Source organism: Alligator mississippiensis, chromosome 1 (genome assembly GCF_030867095.1).
Source record: "Alligator mississippiensis isolate rAllMis1 chromosome 1, rAllMis1, whole genome shotgun sequence".
NCBI classification, from domain to species: domain Eukaryota; kingdom Metazoa; phylum Chordata; order Crocodylia; family Alligatoridae; genus Alligator; species Alligator mississippiensis.
In genome coordinates this window covers 440,795,240-440,817,781 of record NC_081824.1, presented here as the reverse complement: position 1 = coordinate 440,817,781, position 22,542 = coordinate 440,795,240, and the positions used below count along the sequence as shown (strand labels likewise).

General features: G+C 42.3%; 1 protein-coding gene and 1 long non-coding RNA gene across 2 annotated transcripts in view; one reads left to right on the top strand and one right to left on the bottom strand.

Annotated features, from left to right (window-relative positions):
* DYNC2H1 (dynein cytoplasmic 2 heavy chain 1) overlaps positions 1-22,542 on the top strand; it is a 430,672-nt gene that overhangs the window by 306,687 nt on the left and 101,443 nt on the right. Inside the window, exon 83 of the mRNA XM_006271584.4 lies at positions 20,895-21,011. Within this exon, the coding sequence (XP_006271646.1) occupies positions 20,895-21,011 (117 nt within the window). The remainder of the gene's footprint in view (positions 1-20,894; positions 21,012-22,542) is intronic.
* Positions 11,313-20,962, bottom strand: LOC106739254 (uncharacterized). Its single transcript, XR_001372489.3, has 4 exons — positions 20,873-20,962; positions 12,912-13,040; positions 11,990-12,047; positions 11,313-11,524 (listed from the first exon to the last, which is right to left on the bottom strand). It is a non-coding gene; the product is annotated as an uncharacterized LOC106739254 (long non-coding RNA).

Genomic DNA, 22,542 nt, shown 5'->3' with positions numbered 1-22,542 from the left:
GAGAAGCATGGCTGTGTGGTATGTGGCACCGCAAACACATCTGCAGCACCGCATACCTCACATTTAGATGTTCTCTGCACTGCAAGTGCGTGCTGCTTGTGTGTGCGCTGCTCCACCTTTTTTTCCTATGGGTTTTTTTGACCCCTGGATATCCGGGGTGCGTACTGCTCAGAAGCAAAAGCAGGCCTCCCAGAGCCATGCTCCAGCTGCCATCCAGGCTCTATGTGGCAGAATCACTGCTGCTGTAGCCCTGGGAAGCTTCCAGGACCACAGGTAAGGCTGCTTGGCCAGCCCAGTGCTGGCCCCAGCCTCCCCTACCCCACCAGGGGTAACATGCCATGCACCAAAGCATGCATGGCGCGGGCATTCCCCGGGGACAAGTAGCAGCAGCGCAAGGTGCGCCACCACTACTTGTCCCCGGAAAACCAGGTGTCCATGCTTGTCTGGACACAGCCATAGTGTCAGAAGTGCAACAATTAATAATTTCTTTCCCCTCATCTGCACAATTAAATTAAATAATGTGAGAGATTTTACTTAGGAGCTTAGAGGTGGAATGGTCCACTCTTTTAGGGATTATGGAGAAACATTAGAAGGTAGCATGGTGGCAACCCCACATTTGATTTTGAGAGGCTAAAAGGGCTTGGTGTCCAAAGAAGCTGTTTTCCCTGTAAGGTTGAAGGGCTTGAAGCAGGGGGGACGTATGGGAAAACAATCTACCACTAGAAGAAGTGCTTAGGTGATTGTAGACCTGAGGTTACTACTTGCACACACAAAATTGCAGCTGCTGTTTATGATGTGGGGTCCCTGTAATGAAGATGTCATGCAGCAATTTTGATGGAGCATATTCCCCAGCAACAAAGTCTTCATGTTTGTTATGTTCATGAATTGCTGCTAGTACATCTCCAGCCCCTTCCAGACTCAACTAAGTTATTTTAGGACCCCTTTTCCAAGCTTCCCTAGGTCAAATAGAACTCTTTCTTAACCAGCTCTTTAGTTAGCACAGTGTCCTGTTTCTTGGCTTTTCAGTCCCTTCCTCTTCCTTTCTTTTTATCTCATTTTCTTGCTTCAAAATCACCCTCATTTCCTCAAGATCCCTGAATAGCTACTCCTCAGCTTCATTTTTTTAAATTCTCACATTAACAGTGGTGTCTGGACATTGTAGGTGCCAACCTGCAAGGCCAGGAAGGTAGCAAGAAGTTATTGCTCAATATCTGTTTCCATGGAAACACAAATGAGGAAGGATTTTAAGGTGTGTGCCTTACCAAGCTTGCCCCCCCCCCCCCAAAAAAAAAATATTTTAGCAAGGTTTTTTTAATATCAAAATCCAATCATAGGGCTCCTTTTTCACTATAAAACCATTATCAATGAGGTTTAAAAATTTACTGCAAACTATATTTCAGCAGACTGTCTGGGTGGTCTCGGGGGCTGCATGCTAGTAGGCAACAGGGGCTGGGTATCCAAGTCCATTTGTATAGAGCCTTGATTAGGCTCTGGCAAAACAGAGTACAGGACTGTCTGGGACATCCGCTTGGATGGAATTAGCTGTCCCTCTCACCCTCTTTTCAGCTTTGTCCAAGATGAAATACAGGGTCATGTTATCATACCATGCCAAAATCCTACCCAGCACTTCATGATATAACAGTGGCTGAAGTACTGCCAGGATGCAGCTTTTGCCTTTAACCTGCTTATAAGCTACTTCAAATCCTGAGTCTTCAGGGGCAATTGCAAAGCCAACCATTTGTGGCTCTGAGAAACCTTTGTGGTCGTTTATTTGAAAATAGCATAGTTTCTCTACTTGCATGCACAAACTTCCTGTACTTCGTCTATCCTCAGAGGACAAGAAGACCCTCAATATCAGACTAGATGGAGTTGGCACCCAGTTGGAAACAGGCCTGTCATATGGTTAGCTTGGAAAATGTCATGTGCGCTGGCTCAGTATTTCTCTTGTAGCTCTCTGACTACTTACCTAGCATGTAAGTGCAAAGGGGCAGAATCTGGCTACACATCAGCGTTTAAACAGTGAGGTGGTATCTGGCCACCAAAGGTCATGCAGGTAAGCAGAATGTCTGGTCAGGCCAAGACACAAAGCAGCGAGGGAAGATAGCTAGAGAAAAGTTAGGCTATTTTGGAGTTCAGACATGTCTACACAATTATTATTGCAATACAGTTTACATGGATTATGCCTGATCTCCGAACAAATCATGAGTTGTTTTGTGTGCACACAAATCTTGTTACATTGATGCGTCTTGGTTTACAGTACTGTGTATTTTCCATGCAGACAGGCTGCTAGGAACTGTAGTGCTTTGAATTAGCATCCCTCTTTTATCTCTTGAGAGAGCCTCTTGTTTAGCACAAATACAGTTGTTAGGCAGAATAACAGAATGGTAGATATTAAGGGACCTGACTCCATTCTTAGGGGAAGTCAACAGAGAATGTTGTAATTGACTTCAGGGTGTGCAGCAATGGCCTCCAATACTCTACTCATGGGAGCAAAAACCTTTCCTTGAGATTCCAGGTAATTCCTCATGAGACAAGCTTGTAGATTGGCCTGCTTAAATCTAATACCAATATAAACTGTATAAGAGTGGGGGGGTTTGAGCCGCAGTGAAGGGAGCAAGGGCAGAAATGTCTTCAGGGGAAACCCTAGGAACAGTCTAACTTGGGAAGGAAGCTTAGGCTGAGTTTCAGGAACATCTCTCTACAAAGGGTGAGCATTTGAGCAATGCCTCAGAGACTCTGTTTCAGTGAGGGCCTGATTGAAGCTCCAGCCTGTTCCTCTGTATGTATTTTTATTTAAAAATATTTCTTCTTAATTCTGTATCTCTAAATGTTACTATGAAAGCTAAATCTGTTCCTATCCGTATATTTGTCTATACCTTATTCTGCTTTATGCTGACATATTAAACAGATTGCTAACCTCAAATCTTCGTTGAGATTTTAAAGAGGTTTTCTCCATTAGTCTGTGCTTTCCATATTTCTTGCCCTCTCTCTCTCCTGAATTAGCCTGAGCAGGGCTTCAGAAAATAAGCTACCCTTGCCTTCCTGGGCTCAACAAATAAGTCTGAGAAGTGATTCAGAATGAAAGTTAGAACTGAAGTCCCCAGACCCCTAAGCTAATCATCAGATATGCTGATTCAAAGAACAAGTGGTATTTGAGTCTTAGCACTTATCCTTTGAAGTTTGGCCACTGCTAATAAATTGCAGGGAATGGAATTACAAGTTTCTTTTTAAGTTTCAGTTATGTTATGGGCCTACTGAGCAGATCAGTGCCTCCAACTTACCCTTTCTCACTCTGTGTTCATGGGAGAGTTATACAGGGTCATTTGTAATCAGATCTAAATATCCAGTTTGGCCTAGGCTATGTGAGGGAAGCCACACTACTTCTATTTCCATACTATTATTTCCTAACTTATATTGCATTCTTCCATGGATGTTGCTGGGAATCACGGTTCTTTGTGCTGAAGCTGTTGATCTGATATTTTCCCAGCAAACTGGAAAAATGTGTCCTTGTGGAAGCTTATGTAAACTGTGAAAAGGCATGGGAGAGAAAAGATCTTTTTAAGCAAAAGGATGCAAAAGCAAATAGATATAAATTGGTCATGAATAAATATAGAGTGAAAGTTACAGAGTGATTTCCAACCATCCGTACATAAAACAGTCTCCCAATAGAAGTAGTGTGATCAAGAAATGTTATTCATTTTAAGATGGAGCGTGAGAAATTTATCAGTAGTTCTACATAACGTGGTTGCCTAAATAGCAAGGAATGGAGTTCCAATCTGGAAGGGACTTTCTGAACCAGATCCCAAGTTGTGTAATTGGAACACCTGAAGCTTATGTGCCTCTACACAAGATAATGTGATCTAGATTGTAGGAGAGTGACAGCTGCAGGAGAGCTACTTCCAAAGGGCCATACAGAGCACCTAGAGGCTGAGCAGGGAGGTGCTTTGAGCTGGAGAACGCTAGTTACAGGGCTGTGTTTGAATATTATTCCTACCCAAAACTTATTTCTAGCTCAGGGTAGTGCATGAGGTACCTTCATCATCACCTTGATATCCAGAGTTTCCAGAGGGGAGGTCACTGCCTGACCAGGACACCTGGTTTGCACCAAGTGAATTGAATTCAGTTATAAGCACTGGACTCATCTAATTTTATTTTTGATGGGTGCTCAGGTGAGAGGTTATTGCATATGTGAAGGGCAGGGAAAGAGGAACCATTAGATGCAACCTGGGGCTAAATCTGCAATGAAGACACATCCTGAGAGAGGTAGTGGAAAGTGCAATTAAAATCTAGGTTGAGGAAGTATGTTTAAAATTACAGTAATATTTTTTTATTGAATATTGCTAGTACTATTTTATTGTGTTTATAAATATTTGATACAAGTTATGATATGGTGCATTTAGAGATTGATCTGTATTTATTATTCTTCTTTTTGAGTAACTCATTTTCTCAACTGTGGTGCCATGATATCCTTTTAAGGAGGGCATGGGGTGCCATCCAGTGTTAGCACTGTTAGGTGTGCAAACATGATTCAAAAATTTCGAATAGGAATCCACAGTGTTAAAAACATTCCGTCCTGTTGTGATCTCCCTGAGTTCTTTGCAACGACTGCAAAGTTCTTTCTTGATTGCAAAGAATCAAGAAAGTTGCTCTATTATTTTTTCCATAGTCAAAAAGCGAGGGAAAATTCAGAGGTTAATGTATTCTCCAAGGGGTGCCTTGAGTCTAAAAATGTTGATAACCACTGGAATAACTGTTCACATACACATACTCACTTTTGGATATGTCTTATGGGCTGAGCCTTCAATCTGAGACTTTTTGCCTTAATGTTATTTATAGAATGCTCTGCAGCCCCATCTTCCCTCATGGACCTGTGCTTAGGTGATAAGGAAGGTACTTACTTCTGAAATCTTAGTTCCTTTCAGCTGCCTGGCAAAGTCTAGATTCAAGCACACTCCTCTATCTCTAACCTCCAGTTAATATACACTTTGCAGCACATCACTATGTGCCGATTGATGGCCAACCAGTGTTTTTCTACCCACTGGGCGCATATACACATGCAAATGCTGTGTGGGGAAAATTACTCTAGAGTATACCCACCCTGGGCAGGCATCTACAAGTGCGGGGTTTCAGGAGCAGATTTGCTGTTCCTGGCAGCAGCCTGCTTCTGCCCCCTCTGGCCCTGCACTAGCCTTCTGCAACAACCAGGGGGAGCGCCAGGCGTCCCCTGTGTACTAGCCCAGGGGCTGGTAGGGAGCACAGGGCCGGGAGACAGCTGTCTTCTGGTGGGGGCTGGGAGATTGCTCTCTGCTTCCTAGAGCTGCCTGCTTCCAGGGTAGGCTTTGGTGGCAGAGCCCAGGCGGGAACAATGTCCCCCTACCCAGCAACAGGGAGCTCCTGACCCTGGCTCCCCAATCAGTTTCCCTGCCTAGCTAGGGGCTTACTGCTAGCTGCCCCACCAGTGGACCTGCCCCTCCCAGCAGACCTGACTGGGACCTGCCCCTCCCCTGCAGCTCTTTCCAAGCCCCATGCCTCGATTGCCCAATCAAGGCATGGGGCTTGGAAAGAGCTGCAGGGCTGGGATCTGCTCCTGGCTGGGACAGTTCCCGGCTAGCCCCAGCCTGCATGGCAAAGTCTGCATGTACACTCCAGAGCTGGCTGGGGACTGCCTGAAATGGTACAGTCCCCAGCTACCTCCAGGCCACATATAGAGACTTCCCTATGCAGCCTGGGGCTGGCCAGGAACTGTCCTGGTCAGGGGCAGGTCCCAGCCAGCTCCAGAGTGGGTGGGGAACTCTCTCCATGCAGGCAACTCCCAGCTCCTGCTCCACAATCACAATTATGCAGCAGGGTCTGGAGGCTTGTTTCCACCCTCAGCTCTGTGATTGCAGAGTGGGGAACTGGGAGCTTGTTCCCAGCCCCAGCTCTGTGTCTTGGCTCTCTGACTACTCCTCCATGCTGCTTATCCATGTGGGTACCAATACTGCCAGGGGAGACCCTGAGCAAATCAAAAGTGACTACAGGCTCTGGGTGTCAGGTTGGAAGGCACTGGGGCTCAGATTGTGTTCTCTTTGATGCCTCTGATCCAGAGAAAGGGCTCTGGTCAATAAGTGACTGCACACGTGGTGTCATCAGCAGGGCTTTGGTTTCTTTCACCATGGGATGTTTTTCCAAGAAAAAGGATTGCTGGGAAGAGATGTGATCTACCTGACTAAGAGAAAGAACAGCATACAATCTATGAATCTTTGCAAACAGGCTTGCTAACCTAGTGAGGAGGGCTTTATACTAAGTTGCTGAGGGATGGTGACCAAAGCTTTGAGGTAAGTGGGGAAGCGAGTGACCTGAAGGAAGAGCAAGCACAAGGGGGCAACAAGAGAGGTGTTTTCATCCTTCCTGAGAAATCAGGGCAATCAGCTAGTTACTTTAGATGCCTGTACATGAATACACAGACCCTGGGGAAACAAGCATGAAAAACTAGAAGTCCTACCACAGTCAAAGAACTATGACATGGTTGAGGTAACAGACTTGGTGGGATAGCTCGGATGACTGGGGCACTGTCCGGGATTGATATAAACTGTTTAGGAAGGACAGGCAGGGGAGAAGAGGAGAAGGAGTAACACTTTATGTAAAAGAACCATATGATTGCTCAGAGCTCCAGTATAAAACTAGAGATAGGCCTGCTAAAAATCTCTAGGTTAGGGTCAGAAGGTAGAACAGCAAGGTTGATGTTGTGGTAGGTGTCTGCTATAGACCACCAGACCAGGAGGAAGTGGTGGATGAGGCTTTCTTCAAACAGCTAGCAGAAGTTTCCCAATCAGAGGCCCTGGTTCTTATAGGGGACTTAAATTACCTTGACATCTGCTGGGAGAGCAATGCAGCAGTGCACAGGCGATCCAGGAAGCTTTTGGAGAGTGTTGAGGACAACTTCCTCAACTACCGCAAGTGCTGCAACAGCCATCTAAGAGCTATGTTCTTCTTGACTTGCTGTTCACAAACAGGGAAGAATTAGTGGGGAATGTAGTAGTGTATGGCAAGTTGGGCAACAGTGACCATGAGATGATTGAGGATGATTCAGGATCCTGAGTATAGGAAGGATGGAGAGCAGCAGAGTAAGGACTTCAGAAAAGCAAACTTTGACTCAGGGGACTCATTGGCAGGAACCCCCTGAGAATCCAGTCTGAAGAGGAGAGCAGTCCAGGAGAGCCGGCTGTACTTTAAAGAAGCCTTAATGAGAGTGCAGGAACAAACCATCCTGATGTGCAGGAAGACTAGCAAGTATGGCAGGAGACCAGCTTGGTTTAGCAGGGTACTCTTCAGTAAACTTAAGTCACAAAAAGGAAGCTTATAAGAAGAGGAAAATTGGACAAAAAATAGGGTGGACTATAAGAGCATTGTATGGGCATGCAGGGATGAAGGCAGGAAGGCCAAGTGCAATTAGAGTGGCAGCTAGCAAGGGATGTGAAGGATAACAAGAAGGGTCTCTACAAGTATGTTAGTAACAAGAGGAGGTTCAGGAGAAGTGTGGGTCCGTTACTGAATGGGGGAGGCAACCTTGTAACAATGGATGCAGAAAAGGTTGAAGTGCTCAATGCCTTTTTCACCTCCGTCCTAACAAGCAAGGTCAGCTACCAAGACTGCTGCACTGGGCAGCGCAGTTGGGAGAGGAGGTGAGCACCCAACAGCGACGAAAAAACAGGCTAAGAAGTATTTAAAAAAACTGGACATACACAACTCTATGGGACCAGGAGGGATATACCTGAGGTTGCTGAGGGAGTTGACTGATGAGACTGTAGAGCCACTGGCCATCATTTTTGAAAACTCATGGAAAATGGGAGAGGTCCCAGATGATCGGAAAAGGGCAAACAATAGTGCCCATATTTAAGAAAGGGAAAAAAGAGGATCCAGGGAACTACAGACCAGTCAGCCTGACCTCGGTCCCTGGAAAAATCATGGATTCCTCAAGGAATCCATTTTAAGCACTTGGAGGAGAAGAAGGTGATTAGGAACAGTCATCATGGATTCACCAAGGGCAAGTCCTGTCTTACCAATGTGAATACCTTTTATGATGATGTGACTGGCTCTTTGGACCTGAGGAGACCAGTGGATGTGATATACCTTGATTTAAGCAAGGCTTTTGGTATGGTCTCCCACAACATTCTCTCAGGCAAGCTAAGAAAGTATGGGCTGGATGGATAGACTGTAAAGTGGATAGAAAACTGGCTGGAGCATCAGGCCCAGAGACTAGTAATCAATAACTCAATGTCTAGTTGGCAACCAGTTTCAAGTGGAGTGCCCCAGAGGTTGGTCCTGGGGCCGTTTTTTTCAGTGCCTTCATCAACAACCTAGAAGATGCATAGAGTGCACCCTCAGCAAGTTTGCAGATGACACCAAGCTGGGGAGAGTAGTATATACTCTGGAGGGTAGGGCTAGGATTCAGAGTGACTTAGACAAATTGGAGGATTGGGCCAAAAGAAATCTCATGAGGTTCAACAAGGACAGGTGTAAGGTCCTGCATTTAGGACAGAACAGTCCCATGCACTGGTACAGGCTGGGGGCTGACTGGCTGGGCAGCAGCTCTGCAGAAAAGGACCTGGGAGTTACAGTGGACAATAAGCTAATATGACCCAACAGTGTGCCCTTGTTGCCAAGAAGGCTAACAGCAAACTGGACTGAATTGGTAGGAGTGTTGCCAGCAGGTCAGGGGAAGTCATTATGTCCCTCTATCCTGCACTGTTGAGGATATTGTGTTCAGTTTTGAGCCCCCCACTACAGAAAGGATGTGAAAATATTGGAGAGACTCTAGTGTAGGGCAATAAAAATGGTTTGCAGGTTGGGCCACATGACTTATGAGGGCAGGCTGATGGAACTGGGCTTATTTAGTCTGCAGAAAAGACTGAGAGGGGATTTAATAGCAGCCTTCAACTACCTGAAGTCTGGTTCCAAAGAGGATGGAGCTGGACTGTTCTCAGTGGTGGCAGATGACAGAATAAGGAGCAATGGTCTCAAGTTGCAGCAAGGGAAGTTTAGGTTAGATATTAGGAAGAATTTTCTCACTAGAAGGGTGCTAATGCACTGGAACAGGTTACCCAGAGAGGTGGTAGAATCTCCATCTTCGGAGGTTTTTAAACCCAGCTAGACAAAGCTTTGGCTGGGATTATCTAGTTGGGGATGGTCCTGCTTTGAGCAGGGGGTCAGACTAGATAACCGCCTGAGGTCCCTAAATGGACCATTGGCGTGACTTAGAATGGCACTTCTTATGCTCTTGTGTTAGGTTTGTGTTGTTCAAACCTGCTTTCATTTCAAGACAAGAAAGCTCTTGTCATTTGCATATAATGAAACCCTTCTGGAGGTACCCAGCTCTGTTAACTTCTGCAGGCAAACTGCCTAGACACATAATCGATTTTGGCTTCCTTTGTTGTTGTCTTTCAGTGTTCCTAGAATCAGTATCTGCAAGGTGGCCCTTTGGAGCTTAAGTCATACTTTCCCAAAGCATTTCACAATTGCACAAGACTCTTGAGCAGACACCATATTTGGTTAGACAGTTTTCAAGTGTCTGTTTGCTTAGCATATGGGTGATCAACCCCTGGTCCACAGGCCAGATCCATTCCCCAGTGCCATGTCATCTGGCCCCTATTGGTCTGGAAATTTGACAGCAGGGGAGCAGTAGCGCCACTCCCCTTCCACTTAAAGACTCAGTCCTGGCACACAGAGAAATCAGATAGGGTCCCACAGTGCCTGATCCTTGTATGCGGGGCTTGATGATCCAGATTACCAACTAACCATACACCACTCATCTGGCTGCAGGACCAAAAGCTTGATCATCAGTGACCTAGAGGACTATGAGACCCAGCTCTAGTATGTGACAAAAGCTTTGGAGTCCTCTGCAAGTTGGAATGTGTATGTGGAATGGCACTCAAATGAGAAAAAGGAAGTTATTTACCAGAAACTGGAGTTATTCAAAATGTACTTATTTAGTTATGTACTTATTTAGTACTTAATTATTCAAATCCATATACACATTTGTATCCAAACCTACTTTGTCTTTCCCTAAAAGTCAAATACAGTGTAGGCTGAGAGGACTCTGAGGAGCAGGAAGTGCCCACCACCTCTTATTTTCCCTTACCAGTATGGGAAGTGAGGCCAGAGCAGACTTTATAGGTGTTCCTAAGCAAAAAGTTTTCAGGTAAAAATTCAGAATATTTAGCACACCCACAAGTGAGAATGTGTGGAAAATTCACATTAAAGAATGCTGCTTACTGGTGCATAACTCCCTCTTTTCCTTGGTTCATGGTTTATATGCTGTCCTAAATTATGACATGCTTATGAATTGTGGCCTATGTGTATTGAAAGCTTCTTAAACTAATTAGACTGTGGTGTAGATCCAAACTCTTTTAAGCTGTACATTATTGCCAACATAACCATTTTAATATACAGCAGTCAAAAGGCTTGATATATTTGCTTAGTTCAGATATTTGTTTTATTTTAGTACTTTATCCTTTGAAAGCTATATTATGGTGCCTTTCTTTTACTGCAGATGTGATTGTTCTAATTAATAATAATTAAAACCAATGATTGATTATATATTTTGCACAGTAAACTTCATTTTATAACACAATCTTGCAAGTGGACTGCAGTGAACAAAGAAAGAGGTTGAATATTTCTGAACCACTTAGCCATTAGGCCAAATATAATATTAGTTTCAAATAGCTGGAGTTGAAGAGATATAGTAATTAAATTATTTAACTACAACAAAATACTTCATGTTGTCAATATTACATATTCACAAAACAGTCACATGTATGTGTACAGCTTTCTCATGTGTGTGTATATATATGCAGAACTTAACTGAATTGCTGATTTAAAAGAGAACTTGACTAAATGTTTTTAGATCATTGCACTTGGTATGAGACAACCATCCAAAAACAAATTATAGAAGCCAGAATTATAGTTGGAATGAATTATAGCTAGAAGGCACAAAAGTATGTTCATGGACTTTATTGCCTGTCAGTGTATTTCTGTGTGTTCAGCAAAAGAATGAGTAACATTTGTGGCAAACGCACTGTAATCAAAAGATTATAATCAGAAAAAGGTAATTGTTTGGCTGTGTTTAAACAAGAATCTTTTCTGTAATATAAAATAAGCTAGAGATTCCAAAGCTTTGTTTAAAGGGCTTTTCTGTTAGAAATGTAGAAAATAGTTTAAAGTTTCTGCAACAGAAATAATAATAGCAAAGACATTTTAAGTGTTATAGATGGCAAACTAGGATAAATTTGGAATTTCTGTAAAGATGGAATTACAAAGAACAAGCCAATATGAAGGTTCTAAGGAAACAAAAACCTTTATTCTTCTTTGGGTACATTATTGCAAAGTGAAAAGGCATTATGAGAATATTTGAAGGCACATTTTCAAACTTGTACTTTTTCACAGAAATATAGTCAAGCAGTTTATCTGGAGTAGTCTGAGCAAGAGATGAGACCCCCAAGCGTTATCCTTCTCAAGGACAGATTTCATGTCTTCATCACAGCCCCTGGTGAATAACAAGTTGCAGGATAAGGGACATTCTTTTTTTTAAATTGTCTGTGACTTTTACCTATTAACAGCTATTTTAGAAATTTTGAATTAGTATCATTGTAATTGCCTAAAAGTGATAATATCTCCAAAAGCAGTGAGTTTATCATTTCTATTCTCTGGACTCCAAAGTTATCTAGGGCAACACATTGTGTTGTCTTTTTTATGAAACATAAAAGCAAACTTTTTTTTGAGATATTTGTGAAAATAAAACAGCATTACAACAAATCATTTTTTCACTAAAATGTAATACCTTTTTAGTATAATTTAAACTACAGTTTGAAGGCCTTGTTTTTTTTTTTTATATGTTCCTCTGAAGTGGTTTTTTTTTTTTTTTTTTTTTTACCATATTACACATTTAAAACAAGAATGATGATTGCAAATAATATAAAAAGTTAAAATAACATTTCCATGCACTACTAACCAATGGTACCTCATGCTCTCTAGGAAGCTGATAAATTAGATGCTCTTCTTTGGTTCAGCTGCAGTAAATGAAAATAATTTATCAGGGAAACAAAAGAAAATGAAACACTGCATCATCACGCATTTTTCAAGATTAGAAAATCAATCAAAAACTACAGAAACAACTTGACTTAAAGTGTGCAATTATGGATGCTTGACAATTAAATAGTCCAATCATTCTGGAAGATTAATGTATTTTTTTATTCCAAACTTGTATTAGTTTTTAAGTAAACCAAAATAAAAGTCACAGGTAGTTTTAAAAAATAACTCTGTACCATACTACAACCTGCAGTCACTATGAATACTGCGTTCAACTAAATCATTACCTTATGTGTACCATGTAAGAGTCATATTGTATTTCCACTAAAGAAGGTAAATTGTAAAAAAATGTTTAAAGCTGTATAACAACTGTGTTAGAAGTACAGATTCCTGCATGTATGGTATGAAATCTTTTCTGTATTGCAGTTTGTGGAGCTTTTCCAAAAACTAAAGTGGGGTAAGATTTCACCTTTCATATTTACAAGCACAGAGGAACCAAAATGGAATGTTTCAGAATGTATTACCATATTTCCTCAAATACACATCAAGCACTTCTTTTGCAAATCCCCACCCCCTCCCTTCCTCCCCTCCCACAATTGGGGTGCATGTTTTAAGTGAGGAAGCTTTTTTTTTTCCACTGGAAATGAAGCAAGCCTAGAAACAGTGGGCATGCCATGTAGTTACCAAGATGGTGAAATCCTGTTAACCCTCTCACAACCATAACCATTGGCTAAGCACTGTAACTTTTTCCTGAAACAGCAAGTGAGCTGCTGATAGTATCTTGGTGAGGCTTGTGATTTGGAAAAACACTTTATTTACAGGAATTTATAAAAAGAACTACTTACGGTAACGAATTAACAATTTTGCTAATGCCTTTGCAAGGCTCTGTGGCATAAGTTTGTGCGACTTGTAGTAAGTCCCTCTGGAAGCAGCATCTCCAGGAAGTATAGCTGCACAAAGAGCTTCTAGGCCGCCTTAAATACAAAAGGAAAGCACAAAGAGAATGGAGAAATGGGTAGGTCACCATGGAAGTATACCAAGAGATAGCAAGAACTTGTGGGGACAAAATCAGGATGGCAAAGGTAAAAATGAGCTTTATCTGGTGAGGTACATTAAAGATGCCAAAAAAAAAAAAAAAAAGGTTCAGTAACTATGTTAGACAGAAAAGGTGGACCTAGGGACCTGTGGGTCCACTGTTTAATAACTCTTAATAGAAGATGCAAAGAAGGAGGAGCAGTTCAACAGTTACTTAGTCTTAGTTATCACAAACACATTTAGCTGCTACTGTATAGTTAATAAGGATTATATGGACAAGGAAGTGGACAAGCTGAGAGAGAACACTGATGGTTTATTTTGCAGTTAGCTTTTGATGGGTCTGAATGAATTCAAATCAGCAGGGCCTGATGAACTTTATCCCAGGGTATTGAAGGAGCTGGGAGAGGAAATCTTGGAGCCCTTATCAATAATAATTACAAAGTTATAGGAGACTTGGCAAGGTGCCAAAGGACTGGAAAATGGCTGATATAGTGCCCCTCTTTAAAGAAGGCCAAAAGGAATGAGGACCTGGGGAACTGTAAGCTCACCTCAATACCAGGGAAGTTATTGGATATAAAGAAGTCCATTGGAAGCATGTGGAGAAGGAAAAGCTGATCACAAGAAGCCAGCATGGAACAAATCATGAACAAACTAACTTCATTTCTTTCAACAAGATAACTGGCTGGGTTGATGAAAAGAATGCAGTGGATATAGTGTATCTGGACTTCAGTGAGGCTTTTGAAAATTCAACGTTGTGTTCTCATAAACACATTGGAGAAATGTTGCCTGGAAAAAATCGCTACAAGGTGGATAGACAATTGGCTTATTAACCCAAGCAAAGGGTATTAAATAGTTCAATGTTAGTATGACAGGAGGTTTCAAGTGGAGTCCCACAGAGGTATGCCCTAAGCTCAGTACTCCTCAGTATATTTGTTAATGATTTGGATGCCGAAATAGAAAGTATCTTGAAAAAAATTCAGATGACACAGGGAATGACTGCAAACGCTGGTGGACAGGAATGCAGTTCAGAAGGATCTGGACAGTTTGGAAAGCTGGGTTGGAGGTAGCAGGATGAAGTTTAGTGCTGACCAATGTAAGGTGCTGAAACACAAGAAGAATAATACAAAATGGGTGACAGCTGGGTAGATTACAGGACTACAGAGAAGGATCTAGGGGTCTTAGTGGATCACAGATTCAGTATGAGTCTGCAATGTGATGCAGCCACAAAATGGTGAATGCAGTTTTGGGGTGCTTCAATAGAAGCATTAAGTACAAGATATGGGAGGTAATAGCACTTCTCTATACTAAGCACTTGGTTAAGCCTTATCTAGATTGTGTGCAGTTTTGGGCTCCCTACTTCAAAAAAGGACATGGAGAAGTTAGAGAGGGTCCAGAGTCAGGTGACCAAAATGATAAAGGGCTTGGAAGGCAAACTGTACGAGTAGAGGTTGAAGGAAATAGGTACATTCACCTTGTAGAAAACGTGTTTAAGAGGGGACATGATTACAGATATCTGAAAGGCTGCCCTAAAGCACAGGGAGGTCTTTTTTTCTTTTTCTGTGAAGAGCAGGATGCGTACCAGTGGCTTGAAGATGCAAGAAATAGGTTTAGATTGGATATCAGGAAAAACTTTTTCAATGTTAAAGCAGAGAGGCACTGAAATACCTTGCCTAGGGAGGCTCTGGGGACTCCAACAATTGCAGGTGTCGAAAATGAGGTTGATTAAGCATTGGTCAGGGGTGAGCTAGATTGCCTGTCTGTGCAGTGCTTATGGGTATTTCCCAGGCTTCTGGGCTTTGCTGGTTTCCTCATGGGCCTTTATAGGAATTCTTTCCCTTTCCTGTTGCTACATAGGACTGGAAAAGGGCCAATGTGGTCCCCATTTTCAAGAAGGGGAGGAAGGAGGACCCGGGCAACTATAGGCCAGTCAGTCTCGCCTCCATCCTTGGCAAAGTCTTTGAAAAAATTATCAAGGCTCACATTTGCGAGAGCCCAGCAGGACAAATTATGCTGAGGGGAAACCAGTACGGGTTCGTGGCAGGCAGATTGTGCCTGACCAATCTAGTCTCTTTTTATGACCAGGTTATGAAACGCCTGGACACAGGAGGAGGGGTGGATGTTGTATACTTAGACTTCAGGAAGGCCTTCGATACGGTATCCCACTCCATACTGGTGAACAAGTTGAGAGGCTGTGACTTGGATGACTACACAGTCCAGTGGGTGGCGAATTGGCTGGAGGGTCGCACCCAGAGAGTCGTGGTGGATGGGTTGGCTTCGACCTGGAGGGGTGTGGGCAGTGGGGTCCCGCAGGGCTCGGTCCTGGGACCGATACTCTTTAATGTCTTCATCAGCGACTTGGACAAGGGAGTGAAATGTACTCTGTCCAAGTTTGCAGATGACACAAAGCTATGGGGAGAAGTGGACACGCCGGAGGGCAGGGAACAGCTGCAAGCAGACCTGGACAGGTTGGACAAGTGGGCAGAAAACAACAGAATGCAATTCAACAAGGAGAAATGCAAAGTGCTGCACCTAGGGACGAAAAATGTCCAGCACACCTACAGCCTAGGGAATGACCTGCTGGGTAGCACGGAAGTGGAAAGGGATCTTGGAGTCCTAGTGGACTCCAAGATGAACATGAGCCGGCAGTGTGACGAAGCCATCAGAAAAGCCAATGGCACTTTATCATGCATCAGCAGATTCATGACGAATAGGTCCAAGGTGGTGATACTTCCCCTCTATCGGGCGCTGGTCAGATCGCAGTTGGAGTACTGCGTGCAATTCTGGGTGCCGCAATTCAAGAGGACTGTAGATCACCTGGAGAGGGTCTAGAGAAGGGCCACTCGTATGGTCAAGGGCCTGCAGACCAAGCCCTACGAGGAGAGACTAGAGAAACTGGACCTTTTCAGCCTCCGCAAGAGAAGGTTGAGAAGCGACCTTGTGGCTGCCTATAAGTTCATCATGGGGGCACAGAAGGGAATTGGTGAGTTTTTATTCACCAAGGCGCCCCCAGGGGTTACAAGAAATAATGGCCACAAGCTAGCAGAGAGCAGATTTAGATTGGACATTAGGAAGAACTTCTTCACAGTTAAAGTGGCCAAGGTCTGGAACAGGCTCCCAAGGGAGGTGGTGCTCTCCCCTACCCTGGGGGTCTTCAAGAGGAGGTTAGATAAGCATCTAGCTGGGGTCATCTAGACCCAGCACTCTTTCCTGCCTATGCAGGGGGTCGGACTCGATGATCTATTGAGGTCCCTTCCGGCCCTAACATCTATTAATATGTCTGAAGGTTTTCAAGTGGGGTTTTTTTTTGCCTTTCTTAGAAGCATTGGGTATTACCTACAACCAAGGCTGTTGTTTTTTTTGACTAGGGTGTGCCAAGACCCCTTCTGGGACTAAAACCCAGAGGTTTCTTTCTAGGGGGTTATGCCTTCACCTTCTCCTGCCACCAGCTGCTCATGCACTGGGTTGAAGTTTTACCCTGCTCTCATAACCCAGTGGACACCACCACTCCACTCGGGCCACCTACACTATGTGCCACCATACCTACAGCCATGGTCTGAAGGGAGTGGCAGCAGCAGCCAGGCCATGGGGGCTGGGTGGAGCTGCAGCCTGGCATACAAGCAGGAGGTGAGGGCAGCATGGCCTCTGTACTGTCCATTATTCATGCTGCTGGCAGAAGAGCTGGTACATGGCTTCTGGCGACAACAGAAACAAGTCTCAGTGGCTTGCTCTGCCCTCCTGCTGGGCGGTTTCTTCTTGGGCCAGACTTCAGCCCTCTGCCCGCTGTGGGCACAGAGATCTGAGCGGGGGGGAGCTACACATGACCCCATGCCCCCAAAAATGTCACCTGTGCCCTCCCACCCCTGACACCTTCTCTGGGCCTCCCCACGCCATAAAATTATCTCTGGGGAGTTGCAGGAGATGCTCTCATGCTGCCTGGCTGCCACATTCATGTGTGCACACGCACATGCATGTGGTGCCCCTGCCTGATCACCAGGGAGCCTGGTTTTCTCTGATTGGCAAAAAAAATTTTTTAATTTTCAGATTAAAAAAAGTAACTCAAACTCCACTTTTTTTTTCAGGATCAAAATGAAATACCACTAATGTATTAATGCTGTCTCTCTTTTGATTGTGGAAAAATGTTACTTTTTTGGGTACTTTTTTAAGTCTGAAAATTGGGTTTGTTTGTTTGTTTTTTTTTTTATCAGAGAAAACTCTGCTGATCACCCTCCTCTCGCTCCTCCCAGCCCCAAGCAGCCTCATACAGGCTGGAACTCTACCAGCTTGCAAGGGGAAAACTGCAGTTTCCCGTGTTTTTCTCCTTTAAAGGAGAGTCCATTTATAAAGTTTGTGCAGGACCCTTTCATATATTCTTCTGAACCACTTTTGTGTCACAACTCTTGGTTTTAGAAATGCTAGACTACAGAACTTCTGGAGGTCCCGTCCATCCCTAATTTTCTATGATTATATTCCATGAATCTCCTGGAGCCATATTTCCTGGACACAAAGTGAAACAAAGAGTAAATCTTCTCATGAACATAGTCAGTCATGAGTATTTTTCTACCTTCCAAAAAACAACTTGCTTGTTTTATCTGGGGGCATGATGTGTGCAAGAATATATTAAGTCATACTCAGAAACAAAATATATATGTGTATGTTTGTTTTTATTTAATTTCTGAGCTAAACTAAAATATCAGTTTATATCATTTGGGGGTGCAGAAGGGGGGAAATTGGAAAGAGATTCTACTGAAGTACTGTAACGCTATAGACCCATAAGAAGGATCCATAGGATTTGGATATTACTCGTATTACTAGAAAAAGAAATTTTACAGTGAATTGTGTTATTTTGGGAAATGGTTTCCCAGTCGTAAACTAGAAAAAAAATCCTAATACAGCTAGTATCAAAATGTTTTTGGATATGATACTTGACACATTTCTTCGCTAAATCAATATAAGACAATGGTATTTTCAGTTTGGTTTTGATGAATAAAAAGAACACTATAGATATTCTCCTTGTTGAAAATAACCTTTGAGTGAACACAAAATGATTCAATGTAATTTAAATGAAAGGATAAACAGAAGTATGGCTGTAATGAATGTTCTCAATTTCAGAAGGATAAACTTGAGAAATTAAGGGAACTAATTCATGAAATCAGCAGGACTGAGGAGTTCAAGGTGCTTGAACACAGATGAGGCTTGAGATTTCTGTAAGGCCCCCTCTACACATGCAAATAAAGTTGTGATTGGATCTAATGCGTGATCCACACAATCATGCCTGCTGCCATGCCACAAGGGATTGTGCATTAGATCCAATCATGTCTTATTGCTGGTGGAGGGGAGGCATGCTTCTGGGTTCCCTCTGTATCAGCAAGAAGCAGGCCCCCATGGCTGAGTGCCTTTGCTGAGGGGGTCCCAGCCATAGGGAAACTGTTAGATGTGCAAAATGAAGCTCAATAGCAACCAACTATAAAGTTAGTATACATTTTAGCAACCAACTATAAAGTTAGTTCACATTTTAAGTCTAACTTTATAGTTGGTTGGATCTTTTTATCATATAATAGGCACCTTGCATGTGTAGCCATTCTCAACGTAGTTGCACAGTTAAGTTAATTGTGTGATACCTATAACATGGAGAAGGGCCTAAGATAAAGATACAAAAACTACCTCAAATTTTCAATGTAGGGAAAGAGGAAAACCCATTGGAAAGGGTTTCCAACTTACAAGATAACTAAACATTAAGTAAGGATAAAGTCCAGCTGAGTTAGATGTCCCAATGGCTTTTAAAAGAAATTGTAAAAGATTCTTCATCCATATAACTAAGAAAAGAGAACAAGAAAGAAGTAGAGCCTGTGTGCAGATAGCTTAACTGTTCTAAAACTTAAATGACTACTTTGCCTCATTTCACATTATTGATGATAATGTCAAGTATGAGAACAAATGCAGCATGACATGCAGTGAAGATATAAAAATGGAAAGAACAACAACTACAATGAAATTAAAACTCAAAAATCTTAATGAGTAAGGGACTGGATAAACTCCATTCCTGAATTCTAAAAGAATTGACAGATGCAAATCTGGTAGCAAGGATTTTTAACAAATTTATTAACTTGAGGCAGATACCATATAACAGGAGAAGAGCAAATATAGTACCAATCGGTGTGTCCCCACAAGTGGGAAAGTGCATTTCTCGGGGACAACTAGCAGCAGTACATATTTGTGTAACTGCTAGTTGTCCCCAGGGACGCCCCTGCATATGTGCTGTGGCGCACACTAAGTTGCCCTGGGTGGGGTAGGGGAGGCTGGGGCCAGCACCTGGGCTGGCCCCAGCAGCCTTACCTGGGGCTCTGGAGGCTTTCCAACGCTCCAGCAGCAGCAACCTAGGCACCAGAGTGTGGCTCTGGCTAGCCAGGCTCCGGTTTCAGATCGCATATGCTTCTTGTTTCTGGCGCAGGTTTTTTTGACACTGGGATTTCCCAATGTCAAAAAAACTCACCACACTGCAAATTAGCAGTGTAGCAAACACTTGCATGTGTGTTGCGTGCAGTTTGCAGCACTGCAGATGGTTCTGGAGCACCGCTAACCACATGTTCATACTCGTCTGGATGTGCCCAATTGGTGCATTTACATGTTTGCTTTACTGCCGAGTAGACTACTTAACTCCACAATAAAGCGTCACAGTCTACACGTGCGCCAGTATTAGGGCACAGTAAGCTAATTAAATCTGTCAAGTACAGTGGAGTATTTAACTGCACTGAAACATACATGTAGCCAGTGACCAGGTGGGAGCTAGACTCCTGGCTGCTTTCTAACCACATAGCTCCACAGGTTCTGCACCCTTGTGCCCCACCAGCCCCTCCATAGCCTGACTCCACCACCTGGAACCCGGGGCTGACCCCCTCTTCCGTCTGCTTGCTTGGGTATGTTCCATACTGGTTCCAATTGCTGCTGTCCCAGGTGCACGTGTAGACTCTGTGATAGGACGTACTAGGTGACCTTGACAATTTGAGTAATAAATGCTAAGTATGAAGTAAACTGTTGCTTATGAAAGCTTATAGACTAATTAATTCAGAAGTGCCTAAGTTGCAATTCTGCCCTGTTTTCTGTGTATAATAATGGTCATCCATGTTCAAGAAACATAAACCCAAACTAGGATAGGTATCGAGTGAAGTTGGCTTGCTTCGCTGTGCAAAATTGAGGATCTTGGAATATAAATACTGGGAGAGGTATACCAGTGTGGGAGAAGAGCTGTTTAAGAACAAATGTATATAAAAAGGTTTTTAAATCAGTAGAAAATTGAGGCTCTGGAACCAAACTTCTAATAAGAGTAGTGACTGAAAATATCTTAAGTTGTTTTATGGTCTTGATCATTTTATGAAAATCAGTACATGATGGGGGTTGTCAGTGATAGTAAGGTCCATTCCATTGCTATATTCTCGTATTCTGTTAAGGGCAGAATTTAGAAATCTGCAGAATATTTTTATGGAGAAAATAGGTTTCAATTAACTGTATATATCTCATTACTTTATACCTAATAATTAGATATGGGATAGTGCAAGAAAATTGTTGAGATATTTTTAAATGAGTAGGGTTCAGATGTTAAATAGATTTGGTTCTAGGAATAACCTTTTTGATTAGATAAAGCTAGAATTTAGACACACAAGAAATTGTAGTTTATTGACATGTTGAAGCTCATTTGTTACCATGCTGCATATTTGTAAAGAAGCATGACTTTTTCTGTGTTTTTCTAACCCTCTTGCATGTATATTGCCACTACCTTACATTATCTTCTCATTCAGGTCATTTCACAGCTTCGGATCCTGAGCAGGTCAGTAACTGCTGGCTGCAAATTTGATAGAGAAATCTGGTCAAGTGAGCTTTCTCCTGTTCTCAATCTATGGAAGAAACTTAATCAGGTAAGAAAACAGCTTATTTAAAAAGACGTCTATCTAGCTATCTATATAGTTCTTTCAAATGCATAATAGTCCTCAAAATATCAAGGTTAAATATGTTCTTTTGACTAAGTATTAAAACAAACATGTAAATGAAATATTCTGGAAACAGAACTATTGTGTAGCATACATATAGTTGAGCTAGTTGTACACTGTGTGGTCAGGATAATTGGTCTGTCCTGCCACTTTTTTTTCATAACATTAACATGACTGTGGATACGATCTCCTTGGTGATTTTTTTTTTTTTTAAACCACCAATAACATTTGTAAGTTTTAGACTCAATCTGTTTATTTTCTCTGGCCTCCAGATGAGATAAATTCATATTTTAAAGCACAGTAATTCCACATTCATATTCTCTACTTTTCTTGTCATTAAAAAAAGTACTGATTCTTTCTGTAACTTCCCTCCACTCTCATCTCTAGTGCATTATACAACATTATTAAAATGTATTAGAATGTCTAAAAGAGATGCTTATACAATGCTGACACTGATTTTACTCTTCAACATTGCTACCTAATAGTTTTCCTTGATATTTCATGTAATTGAATTCGTTTTTCCAAATACTGTATTATCAGTCTAGTATTCATCTTGATACTTGAATAAATGTATCCTAAATTTTTCAAACATATGTGCCTTTATTTTTATACCCAAGTAAAATTGTGAGCAACCATAATTCCCAATGAAATAATGGTTAACTCCTCTGAACATCAGCCCTCTTTTATTTAGGTGTTTATGGCTTTAGGTATTAACATTCAGGCATGCAAAGGCCAGATATTCAGCTTCTGTGACTAGTCAGTATGCTAATTCACATACCACTTGAGGATCTTGTTGTGAAACGTACATCTATCAAGATACTTCATAGGAGAGCAGACATAGGTAAGGTGTTTGTCATGATGGTTGCATCTAATCTCTGAATCAGCAGAAAGACAGTAGAGTTTGAGTTATGTTTTTATTTTTATTTTTGTGATGAGACTTCAAGCCTGTTCCCATTTTATCTTGTAGATTTGCAGTTTACATGCTTTCATTTGTGATAGAATACTTATGTTATTAAGTACTGCCTGTTTCAAAATATGAAGCATGTGAGTATGTACAAAAGTGTGCTTAATTAAGTGTGCATTTGAATACATCATTCTGAACACAACAGAGATTCTTATTTCATAGAATTATTGAACCATAAAAAATTAAGACTGAAGGGACCTCAGGAAGTCGCATCTACTCCAACCCCCTGCTCAAGGCAGGACCAGCCCCAACTAGATCATCCCAGCCACAGCTTTGTCTAGCCAGGTCTTAAAAATCTCCAAGGATGGAGCTTCCACCACCTCTGGGTAACCTGTTCCAGTGTTTTACTACCCTCCTAATGAGAAAATTCTTCCTAGTATTTAACCTAAACTTCCCTTGTTGCAACTTGAGACTGTTGCTTCTTGTCCTGTCATCTGCCACTACCCTCTCAGGCTGTGTAGACAAAATGAGGGGCATGTGTGCATAACACTTTAA